We start from the raw sequence: 24,524 nt of genomic DNA, 5'->3' as shown, positions 1-24,524 counted from the left end.
TTTTTTTGCGCAAAACAAGAGGATTTCTACTTATACTTTATTGTGGGTTAGTAAGTAAAAATATGATCCTTAGAACACTTATATGTAATATAACTATAAACATTACGGTGGGTAGGATGTGGTTGGAAGTAGGGGTTCGGGGATAGGATTGGCCAACGGTGGAGCTTAAAGACGTTGAGGGTTAAGGAGGAGACGCAAAACTTGAAATATCAAAACTTTGCTTCTCAACTTACATTACGAAGATCATTTTTAAATACTTATTTTTTGTTCCTTCTCTTACTTTAAAAGATGTTTCATCTTTGCGTCAATTTTGAACCTATTATAGATTTTCTTTGGTTGATTCGATTTTTGTTTAACTTTTTGGTTTAAACGTTTTCGAAAATCTGTTCCATTTGACTCCAGAGAAAAAATTAAGTTACATCAGTGTTTATATTAAACAGCATAACTGTCTAATGAATTAGAGGGAGAAAAAAAGAAATTAAAATTTTCAGGCACGAACAAAAATCAAAGGTAAAAGTTATGGAAGAAAGAAAATAAAAGGATAAAATTTATTGAATAAAGAAAAAAGAATAATAGTTACTCCCTCCGTTTTAAAAAGAATGACCTACTTTGAGTTGATACAAAGTTTAAGAAAATTAAGAAAACTTTTGAATCTTGTGGCTTTAAATTAAAGTAGTGTCAAATGTACCAAAATATCCTTTAATCTTGTGGTCATAATCATGCCATGTGAAAAGTTGAAATTAAAGGATTGCCAAAAAAGGAAAGGAGTCATTCTTTTTTAAACGGACTAAAAAAAATAGGTCATTTTTTTTTAAACGAAAGGAGTACTTCTTTTTGTTGTTTTTTTACAACCAATACGAAACCAATACCAAACCACCATAGCAGTGAATTGAGTTACTCCTCCCTTAACCAAAGCTCTCGAGTTTGAGCTCTAAATATGAAAAAGTCCTTAGTAGGAAGCGCTACCCCAAATGAGCCCTACCCTGTGCGAATCGTACTGAACACTGAATGGAAAACAAAAATAAAACAATACCAAAACGAAGACACACACGATAACAAATGTTTCATAAAATTTGAGATAGGAGTGCAATATCAAAATTTAAAATTTTGACATTTTTCAGTGAAAATTATGTAAGGGCTATTTGAAGAGAATTACAAGTCCCACTTTAGTGGGGAAAGGATCTCTACCAAAGCATCACAAGATTCTTTCCTCATTCCTTTGTAGGAAAAGATAAATTATAAATAAAGAATTTTGCATAAAATGTTTGTAGCACAAGAAATTATTACCACCATAGGATGTGGTGCAGTGGATAGGATTGCTCTTCTTAATCAGAGTTTTCAAGTTCGAGCTCTGAGTATGAAAAAATCCTTAGTATGAAGCGCTACCCTCGAATGGACCCTACCCAGCGCGAATTCAAATTAGTCGAGCTCCATTACGGGTACCAAACACCAAATGAAAAAACATCAAAAAAAAAAAAAAAAACACTAGAAATTCTTTATTGGAAACGAAAGCCAACAAAAATATGAGGTAGTTTAATGTTTGGATTGGAGCCCCTGCCTCTAAAATATCACAAGCTACTAATAATAAGCTACTAATAATAGTCAATTAGTGGTGGGTTGCCTAAAGTTGACTTCGCAACTCTACAAGCAAATGATGTCAGCCATGTTTCGAGTTCACATCAACCACCGGTCCACACCCTCCCCGCCACGCCCTCCCCCTACTCCTTGTAAACTACGGCACTATATCGTCTTTTTTCCAATTAAGGTAGCCTAAAGTTGCTGGGTTCTTTTACCCCTCCCTAAAGAGTTCCGATTCTTTTTGCTCACTCAAACTCACAACCTTAAAGTTGCTAGTAAAAGAGGCTACACTAAACTAATTTTGGCTTAAATTGATGGTGCAAAGAAGCTAAAACAATCTCCTTTTCACATTCTTGGGCAGGTTCTCCCTCCTTAAACAACCAAAGGAGGTCAATGTTTTCCAAAGGTACCATCCCCTTAGAAGACCAGCACTCCACCAGCCGAAACTCCCCAAAGATTGTCTAGTATTGTGGGAGACAGAGAATTCCTTAGTTATATATTTCTCATAAACAACATATCTAGCTTCTGGTATCAAAAGAAATGGGACAAGCATCACACACATGGACAGGACTGTAAGAGGCAAATTCTGGTGAATAATAGGATATGGAAAATAAATGAGTGGTATTTTCAGATATTAATGAGTCACAACATATCAATATATATACATATATGTAAAACCTATTTATTATACAATGTGAATTGCAAGACACTAGTCAAACTATGATCTTTGAGTTTCCCAACAGTTCTTGTAGGGAATCCAAAGTGTATGGTTTTAAGACTCACTTAATTTCGGAATGTAATAGTGATGATGATTGCCTTTCGACATTCATCGCAGAAGCTGAAGATTGGAATCCTACAGTTTGGAATGATGATGATGAAGAGGGAGCTGGGGCCGAGGCTGCAAAGGTTGAGAGAGCGCTTGTGCTACTGGCGTTTAAGATGGCTCCAGCAAAGGACCCTTCAGCAGCCCTAGGTGCTGGTGGCTGATCAATCTCAAAAATGCCTTCTAACATCTGAACCACTTTGCCCATTGTTGGCCTTTGAGATGGTTGCTCTTGGATGCACCAAAAGCTCACCTGAATTGCTCGGATCACTTGTTCCATATCTATCTCCTGATTGGAAAGCTTTTTGTCCATAATGGCCTCCATATTACCCCTTTCAAATTCTTCATATGCCCACAAAGAGCACTTTTTTCGGTTAGTCTCTTCCGAGACTTCAAAATTCCTTTTTCCACTCACTATTTCCAGTAATACCATACCATAACTGTACACGTCAGATTTGGAAGTTATAGGAAGATTGGCCAGCCACTCTGGAGCCAAGTACCCTCTAGTACCCCTCACATGACTTGTCAAGGTTCTATGCCTGTGGTCCTTTGGGTTAATGAGCTTGGCAAGGCCAAAATCTGATACTTTGGCAGTATAGTTCTCATCCAACAGTATGTTCTCAGGCTTTATGTCACAGTGAACTATACAATCTCGGCATTCCTCATGAAGATAGGTGATACCTCTTGCTGTCCCCAAAGCAATGTTAAACCGTTGCTCCCAGTTCAAAAGCCTTCCCGACAAATGATCTTCGGAAAAGAGGAACTTATCAAGAGAACAATTTTTCATGAACTCATAGACCAGCAACCTGTGGCGCCCTTCAGAACAAAAACCAATTAATCTCACCAAATTCAAATGGTGTGTGCTACTAATAGTTGCAACCTCCATTCTGAATTGCTTCTCTCCTTGCTCAATTCCTTCCAGCTGCTTCACTGCAGCAACAGACCTATTAGCCAGAACTGCCCGATAAACAGCCCCAAATCCTCCTGCACCAAGCTTCTCCTTAAACCCCTTGGTTGCCCGCTGAAGCTCCTTGAACGTGAACTGCACAGGGGCACCAGAGGCATATTCAAGAAGTGCATATTGAGATGAGAGTGATGCAAATTTAGAATTGTTCCTAAAGCACCACCACCACAAACCTCCCTCCAACAGGATCAAACCCAAGAGACTAGCCACAACCACAAGTGCAACAACCCAGCCAGGAACCCTCCCTCTCTTCTTCTCCTGAACAGTTTCCGAAACTACACTGGGATTAGGCATTGAAGGCCCACATATCTTAAGAAATGAAGTACTAGGAAGGGTTGACGCTTGATAACCACTAACAAAATTGGGCTGTTTAATATAACACATCCCCGTTCCATCAGCTAAAGAAGTCGAAGCGACACAAGCACCATTAACGAGACAGTTAAACCTACACGCAGAAATACCAGCAGAAAATATCTGCTCAGATAATTCCGGAGGATAAGTCAAGAACTTAGCATGATCCAATTGCAACATAGTTGCATTGGAAGGACAATTACTAAGATCAACTTTCCTCTTACACCCTTTTCGACTATCATTCAGATCAGTAAGCTCAAAATTCAGAGAGGGACATCCACAAGCTGGACCAGTTTCATTATAACTACAAACCCCAAAATTCCCACAATATCCAAAAACCTGACACTGATCAGTCAAAGCAGCCCATCTCACAGATTGAGTCCCACTACCTTGTGTGGAACTATAAATCCTCAGATTTCCATCAGCATCCAATTTCAAAAACCTTAAAATATTCCCTTCATCAGCATAATCACTACTATAAACAACATTCAAAGGGTTCGAAAGGCTAGGATCAAAAAGTGAAAGAATCCCAATAGGCTGCATTCGCAAACTAGGAGAAGTCAAATTCACATTTGCAGAAGAATTCAACCCAGAATTATAATAAATTATAGAATTATTCCACAAAAGAGACAAGTTCCCATTATTCCTAAGCCTAAAAGAATACACCCCAGATCTCAAAACATGATCAATAGAGAAACTCTGAGAAGGAACAATAGTATCAGTTGGGTTATCAAACGAAGACCATAAGCTTGAACCTGACCCGTTTCTAAGAACAAGATTCCCATTATCATCAACCAAAGCTAATGAAACACCGCGATTAGCAGTTCTAGAACTCCAAACAACATCACTAGAATTACCATTTGTGAGCTGGAGGTCACCGTTGGTGAGGAACCGGAGTGCACCGGAGGAATCAACAGCTCCGCCGTTGATATTGGCGCCGGCAATCCAAATGGGTATGTTGTTGTAAGATATAGCTGCAAAATACGTGTTTTGGTTAGTGGGGTCCAGTTGTAGGAATGAAAGAGAGAAAGTGTTGTTTGGAGAGGACCATTTGGAGTTTGAGTTGGAAGGTAAAAGAGTAGAACCAGGGAGAATATCAGCAGCTTGTATGGTGATAACAATAACGGTGAAAATGATGATGGATATTAGTTTCATGTTTTGGGTGGAGAGGAAAGGGGTAATTTTTGGCGTTATTTATTAGTTTTGTGCCATTGGAGTTGGAGTTGGGGCGGTGAGATAAGAAGAGAAGAGGAGAGAAGGTGGGAAGAAGAGGAGACGACTTTGACGTGGGTGTTTTACATTTCTATTTGGTGGATGGACTTTGAATTTTTGTTATTTTGGAATTCGTATTTAGGTGGAAGAAAGTTTGGTGAACAATGTGTTGTCATTTAACTTTTTGAATACTCCTTTCGTTTATTTTTAATTATCATTTATTTCTAAAAAAGTTATTAGAAGTATTAAGATTTTAATATTTTGACATACTACAAAAAATAAAAATAAATTTTCTCAAATACTTCCTTCGTTCTTAAATAAGTGTTATTTTATTTTTGTTTTTATTTATAATATTTTCTGCATTCACTTTTATTTGTCACTATTTTTTTTGTATGAATTTTTATTTTTATTAGTCACTTTTAACATATCAAGAAAAGACAAAAAAAAAATTCTATTTTATCCTTAGCATTGATTAATTATTCTTCAAATCATTTTCAAGACATATTACTCTAAACATTAATTAATAGGGGAAATAAGATAAATAATCATATCAATAAATATTTTTCTGACGGGCGTGCCATGTCAAAATGTAACAAATAAAAACAAACCGATGAAACAAATATATAAGCTTTCAAGAATATTTTGCTCATAATCTTTCGAATATGTCCTTTTCCAAATTAACAAAATTATTAATATCTAACTCTTCGTTTTAAATATAAGAGAGTCAACTTGGAAAGAGGTATAAACTCTATTTAGAGATAAGTTGGTAAAATTATCTTTTATTTTCTACGAGTCAGTAGTTTATTAAAAAGTGTGTCCAACCTAAAAGACTCACTTATTTAGGAGTGGAGGAAGTAACCTTAACATTAATTACTCATTCTCTCAAATGATTTTTCAAGACTTAACTCATTAATTAATAGGGATAGTGAGCTGAATAGTTATATCAATTATTATTTTGTAGTATGCCAAGTCAAAATATGAGTAGTAAAAATGAATGAATGGAGTAGAACATTGTTAGTGATACATATTCCTAGTGTTACAAAAAGAGACAGAGCAACACAAGAAAATCTGAAGAATTGATATTTATGTACATACTTTAATACAAGAGACTATAATCATATTTATGCACAAGAAATTAAGAAGCAAATGAAAATATCTTTAGAATCTTTAAATATATATTCTTCCATAATTAAAATATCTTTACAACATTTACTATATCTTAACACCCTTCCTCAAACTCAAGATGATTTAAAAGAAATCAGATTGAGTTTAGCCATCAAAACTTGAAAATATCTAGGATGATGAAGTTTGGTGAAAATGTCAGTTGACTGATCTAAAGACTCTATAAAAGCTAATTAAATTGAATCAAGACCAATTTGCTAACTAGTAAAATGAAAATCAATCTCAATATGCTTTGTATGCTCATGAAATACATATTTACAGGCAATTTGAATAGCATTATGATTATCACAGTAAAAATAGTGGCAGAAGATTGAGGAACACTCATCTCAACCAATAACCAACGAAGCCTTATATCTTAGCAGTAGTATTGGTAAGTGTTTGATATTCTGATTCGGGGCTTGATTGGTAAGTTAAGATTTGTTTCTTGCTTCTCCATAATATAAGAGAATCTCCTAGAAAAATACAATAACTAGTAGCAAAATGTTTATCAATGGAATCACATCCCCAATCAGTATTTATATATAATTTTAATTCAGTAGAAAAATCAACTGAAAAGTGAAGTCCAGGAAACATAGTGCTTTCGGCGTAACGAAGAATTCATATAACAAAAATAAAATGAGTAGAACGAGGTGCAGTTATGAATTGACTAACAATGTGAACAACATAAGCAATATCTGAATTAGTAATTGTAAAATACGTAAGATATCTACAAGTATCCAATAAAGAATAGCATCACAAAATAAAGTACCATTAGTAGAAGAAAACTTCAAATTAATCTCAAGAGGGGTGCTCTCGGTTTTATTATTGCTAATACCTGCTTTTGATAAAAAATAGAAGCATACTTAACTAGAGATAGAGAAATCATATTATCAGATATGAGAACTTCGAGGCCCAAGAAATAGTTAAGAGACCCCAAATCTTTATCTCAAAATTAGTACTAAAAAATTCTTTAACCTTTAAAATACCAGCAATATCATCGCCAGTAATAATAATATCATCCACATAAAGAATCAAAAGGGCAATACCTTGTGTTGTCTTGTGTAAAAAAGAGCAGTATCATGTGGGCTAGAAGAGAATCCCAGTTTTCTCAATGTTGAAGTAAACTTGATATACCAAGCTTGTGGAGTTTGTTTCAAATCATACAACGCATGAAGAAGGCGACATACTTTATTTGGAGGACGATTATATCCTAGTGGTGGTTTCATATAAACCTCATCTTTTAAATATCCATTAAGAAAAGCCTTTTTGACATTTATTTAAGAAAGTCCCCATCCATTAGTTGCTGCAATAGAAAAAAGGGCACGAATAACGGTAATACGAGCTACTGGAGCAAAGGTCTCCTCATGATCAATTTCATACTCTTAGATGAATCCTTGAACAACCAATTGAGTCTTGTATCTTTCAATAAAACCATTAGATCGTGTCTTAATCTTGTAATTCGCAATTAATAAGAGTTTTATCTGAAGAAGGGTCAACTAAGTCCCAAGTATGAGTTTTATTCAAAGGCCTGCAATTCTTTTTTCATAGCTTGCTTCCATCAAGGATCACTTATTGCCTCTTTATCTGTACCAGGTTTATATAAATTAAGCATGGTACAGTAATATTAATAATCCTGAAGATAACTAGGAGGACCTTTTTCTATTTTTGTACGTGTAGATGAGGTGTTATTAGGAAGAAGAAAAGATAAGGGTACCTGGGATCAACATTCGTATCAAATGTGGAACTATTAATTGGAGATTCATCATGAGAACTGGACATTGTACTATTGTCATGACTTGGACTATCAGATGGGCCTTCATTAAAGAAAAAAGTTATAGTGTGGGGTGAAATGTATGACTCACTAGATGAACCTGCTTCAAGATCACTTTGAAAAAGTTCAACAAAGGGATTAGAAAGGAATGAAACTTACCTTGATGAAATAGAATCAAAATTTAACAGTGAGGCAAATTTAATATGTTCCTAAAAGACAATATGCCAAGAAATACAAATATAATTTGACACAGGATCCCAACAACAATAACCTTTTTGTTTTATCCCATATCCCAGAAAGAAATAAACTCACTGCAAAAAAATCTATCAAATTGTAGTAATTTTTTTATGTTGATTATGGCAGTTTTAAACTACCACTAAGTATATAATTGTAGTTTCTAGAAATTTCATAATTACGCATGTCATATAGTTATTATGATAGTTTTTCTGAAACTATTGTAATGGTACAAGTAATAGATGGCGGTTCATGCATGCAAATTGAGGCGGTTATAAACCATTGAAATGAATACAATACCATACCTACAGTGTCTCTACTATCCTTTTCCAGATTGAGGTGGTTATAAATCGTTGAAATGTATATAATACCACTCTACAATGTCTCTACTAGCCTTTTTCTTTCTACTTTGACACTCCATCAATGAATAAATTCAATTCGCTGGTTTACAATAATTTCAACATAAATAATAAAGGAAGATTAAATAGGTAAATAATTCATTATATGTAAAAACATATGCATTTTTAAATTACGTCTTAAAATATTTTAATATTTTAAGTAATATTTTACATCCATTCAACATAACAATGGCAATAACTACACTAAATTTAAAATATAATATTCAACAAGCATGCACTTACATAAATATGTGGTATTACTTTCATATGATATCCTTTTTGAGTTGTTAGGTGATTAGACATACTTCTTATATCTCGTGCCTATAAAAATAAAATAAAATCAAATAAAGAGGAACAAGTTATCAAAATTTCAATCACGATGGACAAGAAAGTGAGATCTTACTAATCTAACATATAAGCAAAGAGAAAGAACGCGAATAGGAATCATACTCATTGTTTTATCTATGGAACAACTGATTTACAAATGCACAGTATGGCAGTTTAGAAACCGTTGTGTTATATTGTCACAAGGCTAGAACACATATGACACTTTTTTATTACTTAGTATGAATCAAACAGGGTATTCAAACAGCCACTAAAGAAAGTCAGACGATTACAAGCTGCTTACCAGATAAAATTCCATAATAAATTCTACGTTTATCGATGTTCTCAACTTTAAGATCAAATAACCACTCACCAAGTGACCATCTTCATATCCAAATTTATGCAGAATAGGCCTGGAATCACCTTATTTATTCACTATAGGATAATCAAATACAAGACTAGTTCTTAATTATTTGGACTAAATTGATAGCAACCTTGTGTCTGATCAATACTTGTCATCCATGTCAGTAACTCAAAAAAAGTTTTTCATCAATTTAAGAACAATAAAAATCAATCAACATAGAGAATTGGAGAAATATGTAACATGACTAGGTTCATGCATTAATGAAATAGATACCAACAATTTGTCTTACCATTTATTAGAAAAATATTTTTTCGATGTCTCTTGAGATGACATATATTTGTCGAATTACATGCCAGAAGTACTTATTGTTCGCCTACCCAAATTTTCAGAACTTGGGCTCATAGTACTTAACATTCCCGCAGAGAAAATAAAAATTATAGACATAAGTTTTACGATCTGAGAAAATTTTGAAATTGAAAGTTTAAAAATTACTTTTGATGGAGAATTGATACTGATTTCATCATCCTATGTACACCGTAGATTTCAAAAGATGCCTACATAGATTCACAGTTAGAGTATCTACAATATCATGGCAATCAGGTATACAATTTTCAAAGAGTTTAACTTCAATGCACTAACTGTTCTTTTAAAAAAAATTACTTTATCAAGTCACTTTAACATGAATAACATCATTAAAAGAGAGTGAATATACCTACATTAATATGCATATCATCATCAACCTTTACATATAAACTCGGTCTCCCATTATGCAACTACAGTGGTAAATAAAGCTTTCATTTTTGCAGATAATTCATGGTATCCTTCTATGTGATCTTGTAAAATAGAAATATGAGATCATGAGAATAAAATCACAAGCCAAAAAAAGTAAATGCAAATCAAATTAAAGCTTGTTCTTACCACACAAATAATATCATTGTGTTAAGCATCTTCAAGATCAATGGCTCAATCTAAAATGCTATTAGATGTAGCAGTGTAAAAAAATAGCACTCAAGCTTTAGTCCAAAATTTATGATCAAGAAAAAAGAAAATTAAAAAAAAATCAAATAATAGTATGATCTCTCTAGTTAAGAAAAGGCTAAAAAGAACAATTGCATCATTTCAATATGAAAACTTTAGAATACAACCAGTGGCAGAATCAAGATTTTCACTAAGAAAATTTAAAATATAAAGAAGTAAACACACGTGAAGTTAAGACTCTCAAGTAATTATTTACACTTTTTCCATCTTTACAATCTTAAGTTCTATACCACATTAACTACAAAAGGCAAGGAAATAGGCACGCATGTGCCGGTGTTGTAGGTGTTATCCTGTAAGTTTTTCACCAGAACCATGTGAAACACCCTGGGTTGTGGCCTTGGAATTTTTTTTGAGTTTGTACTCTCTGACCATCATACGACTTGAGATTACAAGTGATATGATGTGAGTATAATTTAGGGGCCTAAGTCGTATGTTAAACAGTGTGTTCTAGGTCATTTTTTGTCCAAGGTACGACAAAACTCCATACGAGTCGTATGGATATATTACGAGAGAGTAGGGCCAATCATATGTTAAACAGTGTGCATTCTTGATCATGTACTGCCTAGGGTACAATTTAGGGGTACTACTCGTATGATTGAATATGGGTGAGGGGTCCAAACCATACCCACCTGCGGGAATTTTTACAGTTTAAGTTGGGGGTATTCTGGATATTTTTTCTCTTAACTTATTCTAACCCCACGAATTAAAACACTTTTAAGACTTTATTTACGCTATTATTCTCAATCAAACACAGTCTAAAAATTCTCAAATCTCTCTCAAGCTTTTGGTTCAAGAAAGGGATAGGGTTTCCTCAAGGTGATTCAATTAGGGACTTTCAAGAGTAAATCTCTCCTCCTTCCTTGGTATCTAAGGTATATTACTCCTCCCTGATAACACTCAACTTACACATCAAATTAAGTGCAAGGCAGTCATCGTCAATATATTTCCCAACTTTGGAATCGGAGTCGAATCCACTAGGAATAATGTGAGTGGCAATCAAATTAATTTGAAATGATAGATACAAGTTATATTCAAACAAATAACACAAAAAGATAAAATGGGGGACATAGGTTCCTACACTAGTATTTCTTTTTTTGAATTTTCTAGTATAATTTTGGTCCTACGAATAATTAGAGTTTAACAATTAAGGATGAATCTTGGGATTATGCATTACTACGGGAGTAACACATAGGAGTTAGTAATCAACATCAATTTAGTAAGTCAAATATGGATAGGCTTGGTTATATCTTTTGATGTTAGTATTTCGACAAAACACCAAAATTTCACCCATTAATTCTTTTGAATACCTAATAGGCGTGTTCAATAATTTGTAACCATAACCTCAATTTGCGCATCCCTATTTCTAGGATGATACCCATGGTATAGTCAACCTCACATTCACCCTTATATCTAAGATAGTGAAAATTTAGCAAACTACAGACATAATTATTTATCATTTCTTTGGTTTCTATATCCCTCTTTTAATGATGATATGGATTCCTACATTTCACCTAAAACCATTCTTTCAAAGGCCTTGAGCTTTCTAGAGCTTGGAGCTTTTACTCATCAAACCCATATGGGTATTTGGGGCTTTAATCCATTAAATCCCAACCAAATTAGCATAGCAATGATAAAACCCATAAACATGAATTACCAAATAGATGCTAACAATGACAACCCCCACACACTTTAACCCTATTCACACATAACCTCAAGAGGAAGATTTAGCTATACATAATATAAATAAGCATAAGTATAACCATAATCTCCATTAAGATGAATTGTTGAAAATTTAAGCGAATGTTACTTCAAACTTGGCTCTCCCATAATATCAATAATGGTGGTGAGCAAATCTTTTACTTAGAAAGTCTCCAATGTATTATTCACCCAAAATTTACACAATATTTTCTTCTCTAAAAATAGAGGCTATGGAGTCAATAGCTAAAACCTAAAAATTAGGGAAGATGGAATATGATGCATGAGGCTAGGGTTTGAGTCTTTTTGTCAAAATTAGGACCAGCCACGTGTATTTCTATTTTTTCCCTTAGGCTGAATATTTTTGCTGAGCTGCAATTGCACCAACTTGGCCGCCACCACGGCTACCACGACTGTGACCGCGATAAACTCACCCAATCGCGGTTGACTGACCATCTTTGACTACTGCGACTGCGGTCAACGGACCATGACCACAATCCCTAAGGCTCTTCTATTATAGGTTTTTTGCTGCACTTTTTCTTCACCCTTTTGATTATTTTATGCTCCAATCCATATTTTTCTATCTTTTCAACTCTATACCTGCAAAGAGTGGATATTAGTGCATTTACTCATGAATATGTGTCATTTACTCATTCAAATCAAGGTAATATACATGAATGTTGAGTGAGAATTAGTGGTAAAATCACCTCTCATCAACACCCCCAATTTACAGCATTTGCTTATCCTTAAGTAACACTACCTTTTACCATGAGACATCATCATTTATGCCCAGACTTTATGCCTTAAAGGTCATAGTGACTTCAACTAAAGTTGCAACCACCAGTAGTTCATTGCAAACGGGATTAGCTATTCTCCATAACACCCCTCATAATAAGATGCAACATTCAAGGATACACAAGACTCTTTAAGAGAAACCGAGCAACAAAAACCAATACTCTAGAAGTGGCTCATCTTTGACTAAAAGTAAACTATACTCCACTTGCCTCATTATTCAGGAGGTGAAAAAAATCACCCACCTCAACTCATTCACATGCCAACCTCACAAGAAAATGAATTTCCACACACCATACTACCAAACATGTAACAAGGAATTTTAAGTGTAAAACTTCTCTCCCTCATGAAAGAAATCTCTATGCAACAAGTGTTGTATCATAGGCTTGCCCCTATTTTCAATCGTTACTATGAAGAAAGTATATGGTTGGAGATCTTAAAGGATTTTCTAAGCTTGTAATGCAGGTTTGGGTTAGGATAGGATATCATTTGAGAACAACATGGCTACACCCTTCTTTGAACGTCTACATCATACTTTATAATCATTCTCTTTGACTAAGGATCACTATTCTTGATTTTCTTTCTTTTGTTATGCCTACTTTTCGCTTTCTTTGACCATTACTTTTTCTTTCATGTCTTTTCCTTACAACTTTTTGTGCAATAAATTCCTTTTGTTGGGTCCTTTTTTTTTCTATTTCTTTCACTTTCAACACATAGGAAAATTTTGCATTTTACTGACACTTCGTGGCTACAAACTTTCTTCCATTAACTTTCACCACCTCCAACTTAGGCTTTAATCCTCACATTGCATTTTTAATTTCAAGGAGGGTATGATTAAAAAAAAGAAAAAAAGAATGAAACACGGCTTGTAATGAGTTTGCCAACGAAAGGTCCAAAGGCTCAAAGTGGGTAACTAGGAATTGCAATTATGCATGAGTAGGATATAGGCTAGAGTGTGTTCCAAAATCATAAAGATGGCCTAAGATCATTTCTCTCACCACATAAAATCAAAATTAGTTTTGAAAAACTACCGGGCAAATGTTAGATAACACAAGTACACAATAGATGAAAGCTAATGGCTCACCATACATGGCATGTAAAATTCGCTAAGGGATCTTAAATGACCCTATCGTTGGAGACAAAAGTGGAGTATTTATCATTATTCACAAGACAAAAATTTGTGAAGCCACAAAAATAGAAAAAGTTTTGTTATAATGTTGCTCACGTTCATGCCCTTGATTTTTTAAAAATTTTGGAGGAGGGCGGGGTTGTTCATTTTGCATTAGCCTCTTGCACATTTTGCTAAACTATGGCTGCAACTAAAGCCTTAGTCTCACATTTAGGCTCAAAATAGGCAAACTACCCATATGGCTACCCAAACTTCGCCAATGGTGTAAAAAGTGACCCCAACTTTACAAAATCCAATGACACAGGTACTCAGACTTTCCTTGTATATTTGATAGTTATGCTAGGAGTACTCAGAATTCCCCTACAACTATGTCTCAAAACTCAAATGAAATACTAGTCATGCATCACTAAAATCCACAATAAAATCTAAAGTACTAAGAGAAAAACTAAAAATTTAAGAGAAAAACATGATAATCCATAAAACGTGGGCACAAATCAGGTACCCCAAAATGTAGCATCCCAAAACACAATAAAAACCATATCCAAATCATCATCCAAAAACAAACATCAAAGTAAATATCCGGGGGCACCCCAACTATAAGAATGCTGTGTCCTCGCTACAAGTGCAATCAAGTGAAAGTAAAAGGGTCTTCCTGAACATGCATCACGAGTCGCTCTCTCCTGTTGAATCTGTATCCTCACCACCATCCTCAGTATTTGAACACTCAACAAGTGTTTTATCATCACTGTCAATCCTAGAAGAAGGGAGTTTGGCATTAGGCTTCAGGGCCTTCCATACACCCTTAACCCCTTTCTATATTTTGTTGAAAAATTTATCTTTTTTCTTCTCTCTCTTTAACATCTTCTCATGTGATGCTTGGTGGTCCCTATGAGATGTATATAAGGCTGAATAAGCTCTCTCTATGTTGACTACTGTAGCACCCTGTGTCTTCTATTTCTTCTTGTATTTCTCATAATCTGTAATGGACACATATAAATGACGCCTAGTGGATAGATCCCCCAGTCCATGAGGCAAACCTGCTAACAACTCTCTGATGGCCCTAGCATTAACACCCAAGTCATCCAAAGTCCCAGTGGTGAATGGCCTATAAGATTCAGGCTCATCAGCTGCTGACTTGTTTAAGTCAGCTTTTTATTTCTTGTTGTGACCAGGTGTACCTTCTCCCTTTATTTTGAGTGGAGTGATGTAGGGACTTGGTTTTACCAAGGTATCTATAGGATACTCTTCCACCCCTTCTTCTCTATACAGTTTAGTAATAAGAGAAGTGAAGAGAAGAAATCTACCACCTTGAATCTTGTATTGTCTCCATTCTTCAAGGACAATCTGGCCAACATTTAGATCAATGCCAGTTATCAGGCAGGCTACCATACGAGCTCGCAACTCAGTGATAGACTTTATGTGGATACATGGTGTGACTCTGTTATGGATAATGTGCAACCAGATTTTTGCCTTCACTGATAATTTGTGCGTGGAGATCCCTCTTTTGGTTCCAGCCCAGGAAACCTCTTTATTTGGGCAAAGAATATTAGCCATCCAAGTTCCCTACTTGTGGCCCTTTTCTTAAAAGTCTTCCATGTCTGTATCCTGAAGCACATACACTTTATTAACCTATTACACTCCAAAATGCAAATTCCTTCCCCAAATCTTCATTACTAGGTTTGCAAGAGAGATAGCACTCAGATTTACGTAAAACTCCCTCACCAATTGCTCATTTACCTCACAAGTATCTGGGACAAAGAATATCCATCTGGAAGTATCAAGCCTTTCAAATAATCCTAGATATTATTCTGGGACTCTATCGATGCACACACCTCTCTCCAATAATAATTTAGCTCTCAAGAGGTCATTGTTGTACTGTTTGTGGCATTCTGGGGCCATGAATCGAATGTGGTTGTAATCTTCCATTATGATGTTTAGAACCTATAATCAATGTCAACTCAATACAATATTAACGTTATCATACCAACAACATGCTAGAACAAATAGCTAAACTCATGTTGTAGTGTTATGGGCAGTTTTGGGGGTGGTTAAGGATGTGTAAAAATTTTGACATCTACCAAAATCTGCTCTCCGGTATGGAGATCGTAGAGCATTGACCATGACATGGTTATGAAATTGCGGTCATCGGGACCGCGATCGTGGTACCTGAGACCAGGTATGACAGTTTATGCACAGTGTTTGGAATATAATTTTAACCCTAATCCCTTATTTCAACTAGGCATGGTAGCATTAAAATCAATGAATTTGAGCCTATAGTGTATGATTGTAGCACCTAAACTTGAAAGAAATCAAACTAAACTTGTTGGTGAATTAAATTGAACATATGGAGTACACGATTACTCTAACCTTTTAAAGCTTAAACTTGGGTAATCAAGACTTCCCCATTAGCGTGTACACTTATTCTAACAGCCAACCACAACAAAAATTGCAACCAAGTATTTATTTAGCAATAAAAACACTATTTCGGGCCTTTTTCTACCCCATAAGTTCTAAACATGCAATTTTTATATCAAAATCAAAGAATGTATGACCACTTACCGGTGTAGAGGATGCAAACTAGTGAATTAATGCTTGGGTATACAATGGAATGCCAAAAATTAGAGAGGATTTTGAGAGAAAATGAGAAAGGATTGTGGGGTGAAATGGGCAGTAGGATGGTCTTTTAAACTGAATTGAGTGCGATTGCGTTCCTAGTTCTACAATCACGGTCATATGGCCTTTGTGATTGCGGTGGCACGGACCACGGTCGTGGTAACTAAGACCAAATAATCAGGTTTTCTGCACTTTTGTTAAGTTCAAATTGCCAATTTTACCTGTTCCCTCTTCTATTTCCATCAAAATTCATATGAGCACCAATATTTTAGGGATTATGCATGCACAAAAACTAGAATACAAATTAATTATACTCTAATATGCATAAAAAAAGGATATGTGCCACTTTTTATGGCATGATGGGTTGCCTCCCATCGAGCGCTTAGTTTAACACTGTGGTGCGACGCCTCCACTCCTTTGTTTTATGTTTCCACTTAGAAAATTTTAATCTTTGTCCCACCTTTCGTTCAATATGCAATGAGCGATAGAGGTACAAAAAATTTAATTTTTCCAACATGAAACTTGGAAAATATGAGAAAATGGAGAGGAAGCTTCGATCTCACCATTTTGAAGACTTAATCCTTTTACCCAACTTCACATTAGATTTTTGATTTGTCTCTTTGGGTAAAAGTGAGTACATTAATAGGCCATTCCTTGTACATCGGAAATTGAACTCCTTAGCCTTTGATGGATGGGATTCTATGTGCTCCCTTGGAATGTCAAACTCGAAAATATAAGATTTAGACTCCGTCATCCCACAATCTTTTATTTGTTAAAAGGGATGGATCCCTATCACATCCTCTAAGCATAATGTTAAAAACCGGGTTGAACGAGGTCCAACGCCTAATTTTTGGGTTAGCCTCCTCCGAAGCATCTTCACCTCAAAATGAACTAGAGTCATTATAAGAGATTTAATTTAATTCTTCTCTTGACTCTAGTATCATTTCTTTTATTTTGGATTCTTCTTCCTCATATGAGTCGGATGATTGGGAAGTCACCGAGGAGTCTTCTCTACCAAGCTTGTTGTCATAGCTTAGTTTCTCTTCTTGACAAACCTCCGCTCAAGAGATGGGCATATTAAGGATTATTTCAAGTTTTTCACCTTTTCCCATTACCTCCTTCTTGACACTTGTCTATTCTTGATGTATTTATTCTATATTCTCCCCCATTTCATTTACCCAATCCAAAATAGCTAATAACCTTGGGCCACAACTATTGGACTTGGTGTGTTGCTCTTTCTTCTTCTTATCATAAGACCTATTAATGTCATAAGAAGAACTAGCAATTTGATTAGTATAATAGGGGGGAGGGGTATTTGGACAATCATCCCAATATCCATTTCGAGTACCACACAAAGGACAACCATACTCTCTATAGGATCGAGATGGTGATTATGTCTCTCTTCGAGGAGCATAGTTACAATCTCTCCTAAAGTGTGGTCCATCACAATATGAACATGGGTTGTCAAGATAGGACTTCCAACTATCCAACTCATACTTGGTGGAAGATTCCACAGAGAAAAGTAAAAATAAAATAAAATCTACCTACAAAGAAAATCACAAACACATATATACAAGCTTGAATTCAAGAAAGTAAATTAAAATTTCAAACTACCTTAATACGCCAAATTGTTCCTCGACAATGACGTCATTTTGATAACGCTCAACTTACACATCAAATTAAGTGAAAGGTGATCATCGTCAATATATTTACCCAACTTTGGAGTCGGGGTCGAATCCATGAGGAACAATCTGAGTGGCGACCAAATTAATTTGAAATGATAGATATAAGTTAAATTCAAAAAAATGTTAAAAAAGATAAAACGGGGGAGATAGGTTCCAATACTAGTATTTCTTTTTTAAAATTTTTCTAGTATGAATTCAGGGCAACGAATAATTAGAGTTTAACAATTAAGCATGGATATCGGGATTATGCATTACTAAGAGAGTGACATGCGGGAGTTAGTTATCAAAATCAATTTAGTAAGTCAAATATGGATAGGCTTGGTTATAGATTTTGATGCTAGTCTTTTGACAAAACACCAAACTTTCACCCATTGATTGTTTCGAATACCTAATAGGTGTGTTCAACAAATTTTAACCACAACCTCAATCTAGGCATCCCTATTTCTAGGATGATACCCATGGTATAGTCAACCTCATATTCACATTATGTCTAAGACAGTAAAAATTTAGTAAACTATATACATAATTGTCTATCATTATTTTGGTTTCCACATCTCTCTTTCAAGGATGATATGGACCTATATTTCACCCAAAAACCTTCTTTCAAAGATGGCCTTGAGCTTTCTAGAGCTTTGAGCTTTCACTCATCAAACACATATGGGTATTTTGGGCTTTCACCTATCAAATCCCAACCAAATTAGCATATCAATAATAAAACCCATAAACATGAATTATCAAATAGATGCTAACAATAACAACCCACACACACTTTAACCCCTATTCACACATAACCCTAAGAGGGAGATTTAGCTAAACATAAGATAAATAAGCATAAATATACCCATAATCTCTATTGAAATGAATTGTTGAAGATTTAAGTAAATGTTTCTTCAAATTTGGCTCTCCCACAATATCAACAATGGTAGTGAGAAAATCTTCCACTTGAAAGTCTCCAATGTATTTTTCACCCAAAATTTACACAATATTTTCTTCTAAAAAAATAGAGGCTATGGAGTCAATAGCTAAAACCTAAAAAATGGGGAAGATGGAATATGATGCATGAGGCTAGGGTTTGAGTCTTTTTTATCAAAACTGGGATCAGCCATGGGAATTCTAATTTTTTTCCTTGGGTTGAATATTTCCGCTGAGCCGCGATCGCACTAACTTGGTTGCGACCATGATAGACTTAAGCGATCGCGGTTGACTGACCATCTTTGACTACTACGACCGTGGTACCTGTAGCTCTTCTGTTGAAGGTCTTCAGCTGCACTTTTCCTTTTCCCTTTTGATCATCTTAAGCTCCAATCCATATATTTTTATCTTTTCAACTCTATACCTGCAAAGAGTGGATATTAGTGCATTTACTCACAAATATATTTCATTTATTCATTCAAATCAAGGTAATGTATATAAATGTTGAGTGAGAATAAGTGGTAAAATCACCTCTCATAACTCCCTAATTGTTAGTTCAAACTAAATGCATGTTTTACTTGATGGTTTTCATGGAATAATTATGTGTTTGTATTGGCTTTGAAATATATGTTGGGGGTTTTGGTTATTAATGGTTGGATAAGGTTTTCACATGTTCTATTTATGGTTTTTCATATTGTAATATTGATTTGAACATGTTGTTGCATGGGAATAGTTAATTGGTTCTTAGTTTTAGTTTTGGAAACTATATGCCCTCAACATATTTGTTAAAATGCCTTTAAAAAAAATACTTTTGTCACGTAGTTTGACTTTTATTGAAAACTTTGCATTGCATAATATTGAAATGGAACCCAAATTGGTTTGATTGAATTAAATGATTTGGAAGCACTTGGTGGCCATAGTTTTGATTAATTAGAAATCCTATGGGGTACATGGGAATCCCCTAAGTGTTGTTTTATGAAACTTCTTGCAAGTTATAGTTGGTATGACGATACTACTTCATAATGCCTCGGTAATTAACTCGTGGAATAGTGGTTTAGTTTTATGCTAAAGGTTTTAATTGGGTGATAATAGCGGGTTATGATAGCTAACCGTGAAGTTCTGAGTCCAATGGACAGACACTAAAAACTCATGTTTGCCGACATGAAGGTTGGTCATGGTGACCATAAACTTGTGGGGTATATAGGAATCCCCTAAGTTATACTTGTATATATGTATCATGGAGGGTGAATGGTACATGGAAATCCCCGACCTCGATGATACCTCCAATTTGTGTGGCTATACACACTAGGGTTTGTTCAGAGGGTAACACTGGACCCATATAGCTCGTGGGTGGGTTTAGGATGGTCAAGTTACACAAACCTAGGTTAAGATTTTAAATGCATACTAAATCCGATTCTCTTTCCCGGTATGGTATATATGTATATATGTATGTTATTGCATATGGTTATTTACTTTGGTTTTGAATGATGGCATTATATAATCCTTATTCCTAAGTACATTCTAGCTTTCACTCGCTAACCCATCTTCAGGTGTTTCATTCCCACGCGATTCCAGAATCGGCCATACTACTCCTCCAGCTTAGTGATTGGATTGGGGGACAATTTTATGTTAGACTGAAGTGGTGAGCTTCCATTCTCTAAAAGACTCCATTTCATGCTATGGACATCTCTATATAGTTTTGTTTATTTCTTGGACTATGGTTTTGGTTATGATCGGGGCATGTCCCGAGTGGATGTTTTTTGTTCTTTGTTAGAGGCTTTGTATGACTTCTATGGGCATGGGCAGTGTACGTATTGGTGTCAACCTTGGCATTGGTATTGGTATTAGGGTTATCACCGGTTGGATGTTTGGTTGGTTATGGTTATGGATTTTACTCTTGTCTTTTAATTATAATTGTTCTATCTTTTTATATATTCAAAATCATCTGACATGGGTTGCAGGGCGGTTATGGTTGGGTATTAAGAGTGGTGTTTGGTCCCGATTAGACTTGAGACACCTGACACGACTAAGCCCTGGTTTGGGTCATGTTAGATTGGTATCAAAGCCCTAAGTTCATGTTCAATTGTGAGTCCACAAAACCATGTCGGGTAGAGTCTCTTTTAATGGTGTGTATCACGCCACACTCATAAGGGAGAGGCTACAAGCCATTTAGGAATGTTTCTCTTTCTTATGTTTTATTTTTGAGCTGTAGAGTCTAAGTTCCTAAATTCTTCTCTAGTTCTCATTTGTTCGTTTTTCAGATCATGCTTTGTAACACCCTGTATTTCCCTAGCTTAAATTAACTCTCAGTCCATGAGTTATCCTATATAAAATTTTAAAAATACTCAGTATTTTTCAGTTTAGAGCTCAGCAATATGTAGGAAATTCAGTTAGCTTTCCAATGATACAAAATTCACCCAAATCTGATACCCGGGCGAAGAGTTAGAGTCATTTTAGTGAAACAATGTACCAACTGGCACCACTAGCTAATATCATAACTGTCTGATTCCAGTGTTCCAATGCGATCCTACCGCATCACGACGAGTCCAAAATTTAGAATCAAAAGGGCTCTGTGATTCCACCGTGTTGCACCAAGCCCTCAGTTCCCAATTGTCGAATTCAAGTGACACTGCGCGATAGCGCCGGTTGCGCCAAGTGCTAAAATTAGGTTTTCAATGATGAAAATTGAAAAAACTTTTCAGGGGGTCTTTTTCTATAACCTAGATCAGCCTTAAACATGAAATTATGCTCTAAATACCCTATTATGTCATTATTTCCTCACTTTCTCTCTAGAATAAAACGTTCTCTCTCAAAGAGGCAAAAACCCTAGTTCAAGAAATCAAGAACAAACTCAAGAAATCCTTCGAGAACTTCAAGAATCCATAAGATTCAAGTATGTTAGGTATTCATTCATGGGCTTCTTTCACCCATGAAGTCCAAGAATCATTTTTAAAATACAAAGATTGTGTATTTATGAATTTCCATGATTTAGTTGAATTGAATTCATATTCATGTTATTGTTAGGTTTTAATCTATGAGTTAAAATTACAAGTTCCAAGAATTGATCCTAGTATGTGTTGATTTACATGATATTCATGATAAACCCTTTAATTTGCAAGTTGATTATTGAAACCATGTCAACCCTAAGTGTTTATGATTTAGTGATTCAGTTATGCCTCCCATGTGTTTGATAAATTGTCCATGAGAGTGAAATAATGCCATTAAAGCATGCTAACATGTCTTCCCCTTTCATGTACAAGTTAATGCATCGCAAGTGTTTGATGAAATGTCTCTATGAATGAATTATTACCAAGTGAATATTGTTATGTTATTCAAGGTTATGCCATGCCTTTCTTTTATGCTATCGAGTCCTGGAGGTATTTAATACCCAACAATCTAGCTGTTTACCTAGAGCCAGTGTAAGTTACATAATAGTATCAACCATGTCACGATTATTAGAATTCAGTCAGCTATCAAAATTTAGGAAAACTCAATATTAATCTAGTCCAGTTTAGTATAATTAATTTAGTGTCTTTAAGTTGAGAGTAGGATTTAGCACCGAGCGAGTGCAAGGATGATAGCTTCCCCGTCAGAGTGGAAAAGTCATTAGTAGTAGTCCTTGTACTCCAAAACTGCGTAGCCAGTGCAGGATGAGGAGTCACCCATTAGACTAGGCTTGACTACCTCTCAGGAATAACCAGTTAGATTAGGCTAGGCTCTGCCCAGGTGTCACCCATCAGTTAGGCTTGGCATCCTAGTTTTCCAGTGTTAGTATTGATGGCACGGTATTAGCACCTTTCTAACTGAGGTCACGGGTTGGACCCCTGTCAACTTATATTTGGGGTATGTCGGTTAGATGATTACCTCCCACAGTCTCAATTTAGAATTCAGTTTAGTTCTACCGAATCAGGACTATCAAACACAGTCAGTCAGTATCAGTAATTCAATTATTAGTAACTTTAGATATCATTTACTCTGTTATCTGAACTCAGTACTTAGATTCAGAAAAGCTTAGATATAATATATATGTGTGTGTGTGTGTGCGCGCGCGCGCACAATATTACATACACAGTATTTAGCAGTTTTAGTTATGCATGTACTCTCAAATCTAGTTACTCTATATCATTCAGTCAGTTATTGCTCATACATATGAATCTTTGCATTCAAACTTTCCTTATCTAGCATACCAATACATTCCACGTACTGATGCATACCTTTTTTTTGTTCTATAATGTCTCATATCATAGGTTTGGATACTTAGGTTCTCAATCGCACATAGATAGATCCAGTTATTAGCAGCAAATTTAGTAGTGATTCCTCATCTATTGAGGATATGCTTTTATTTTAGTATTTCAGTTTATCACTAGTTCAGTAGTTAGAGTTAGTCGAGTGCGTATCTCATCAACTCTATATTCAGGCCATTCAGTTAGAGGCATTCAGACTAGACCAGTTCAGACAGTGTTTAGTTTTCAAATGTTCTTACCAGATGTTATTATTTATCATTATTTTTATTTTGAACCTTATGGCAATTCAACCTAATTTTGTATTTATTTCAGTATTATTATTCAGTGCTCATAGAAGATATCAGTCATGGGTTAGCTTGTGATCCTTCGGTGTTGTAAGCACCGTGTAGCGTCCGAGGTACAGACTCGGGGCGTTACAAACTTGGTTTAAGAGCCTAAGGTTCAACAGAGTCCTAGGGAGTTTGAAAGCTACATCAAGTAGAGTCTTGTACATAGGTGTGTAGCGCGCCATACTTATGGACAGGAGGCTATGAGTTGTTTTAAGAAAAGTTTCCCTTCTTTCATTATTCATGTCGTGCGAGTAAGCATAAGCTCAAGTTAAACTCTCAGTCTAATCCTTTTCTTCTTTCCAATTACAAAACATGCCTTCCAAAAAGACTAATGAAAGAAGAACTGGAAATTAGTCAGCCCTTCAGCTCGTTCAGGTAGATCCCTGGACGAGCATGTCTCCCATGCAGAATTCAAAGTTGTATTCACTACTCTAGCTAATTCCATAACTACTCAGAATGAACGACCAACTATTATTCTGGCTAACCTAGTGGATAATACTGCTGCATCCAGGATTTGAGACTTCACCCGAATGAATCCTCCCTTATTCTCAGGATCTAAGTTAGAAGAAAATCTAAAGGAGTTCGTCGATCAAGTTCAGAAAGTCACAAAATATTATGGGAGTGACTTTTAGTAAGAGTGCCGAGTTAGGTGCCTATCAGCTATAAGATATAGCTCATACATAGTTTAAGTAGTGGAAGTTAGATAGGGGTACAGATGCAGATCCCATAGAATGGAAAGAGTTTACTACCTCTTTTCTAGATAGATTCTTTCCCTTAGAGCTGAGAGAAGCCAAAGTATTAGAGTTCATCAATCTCAGATAGGGTAGTATGAGTGTGAAAGAGTATTCCCTTAAGTTTAATCAGTTAGCCAGGTATACTCGCTATGTAGTAGAAGACAATAGGTCCA

At 35.4% G+C, this 24,524-nt stretch overlaps 1 protein-coding gene across 1 annotated transcript; it reads right to left on the bottom strand.

The window, feature by feature from the left end:
* Window positions 1-2,182: 2,182 nt before the first annotated feature.
* Window positions 2,183-5,113, bottom strand: LOC107867956 (G-type lectin S-receptor-like serine/threonine-protein kinase At1g34300). Its single transcript, XM_016714471.2, has one exon. It carries the CDS (start codon window positions 4,869-4,871, stop codon window positions 2,358-2,360), a length of 2,514 nt encoding a protein of 837 aa, XP_016569957.2. The 5' UTR covers window positions 4,872-5,113; the 3' UTR covers window positions 2,183-2,357.
* Window positions 5,114-24,524: the final 19,411 nt, after the last annotated feature.

The sequence above is a fragment of the Capsicum annuum genome, chromosome 4, assembly GCF_002878395.1.
Source record: "Capsicum annuum cultivar UCD-10X-F1 chromosome 4, UCD10Xv1.1, whole genome shotgun sequence".
NCBI lineage: Eukaryota > Viridiplantae > Streptophyta > Magnoliopsida > Solanales > Solanaceae > Capsicum > Capsicum annuum.
The sequence above is the reverse complement of the archived record's forward strand: the minus strand, read 5'-3'. Positions and strand labels throughout refer to the sequence as shown.

What these genes read in the sequence shown, in the direction of transcription:
- LOC107867956 (XM_016714471.2), bottom strand. Translation starts at nt 4,871, where the DNA reads ATGAAACTAATATCCATCATCATTTTCACCGTTATTGTTATCACCATA.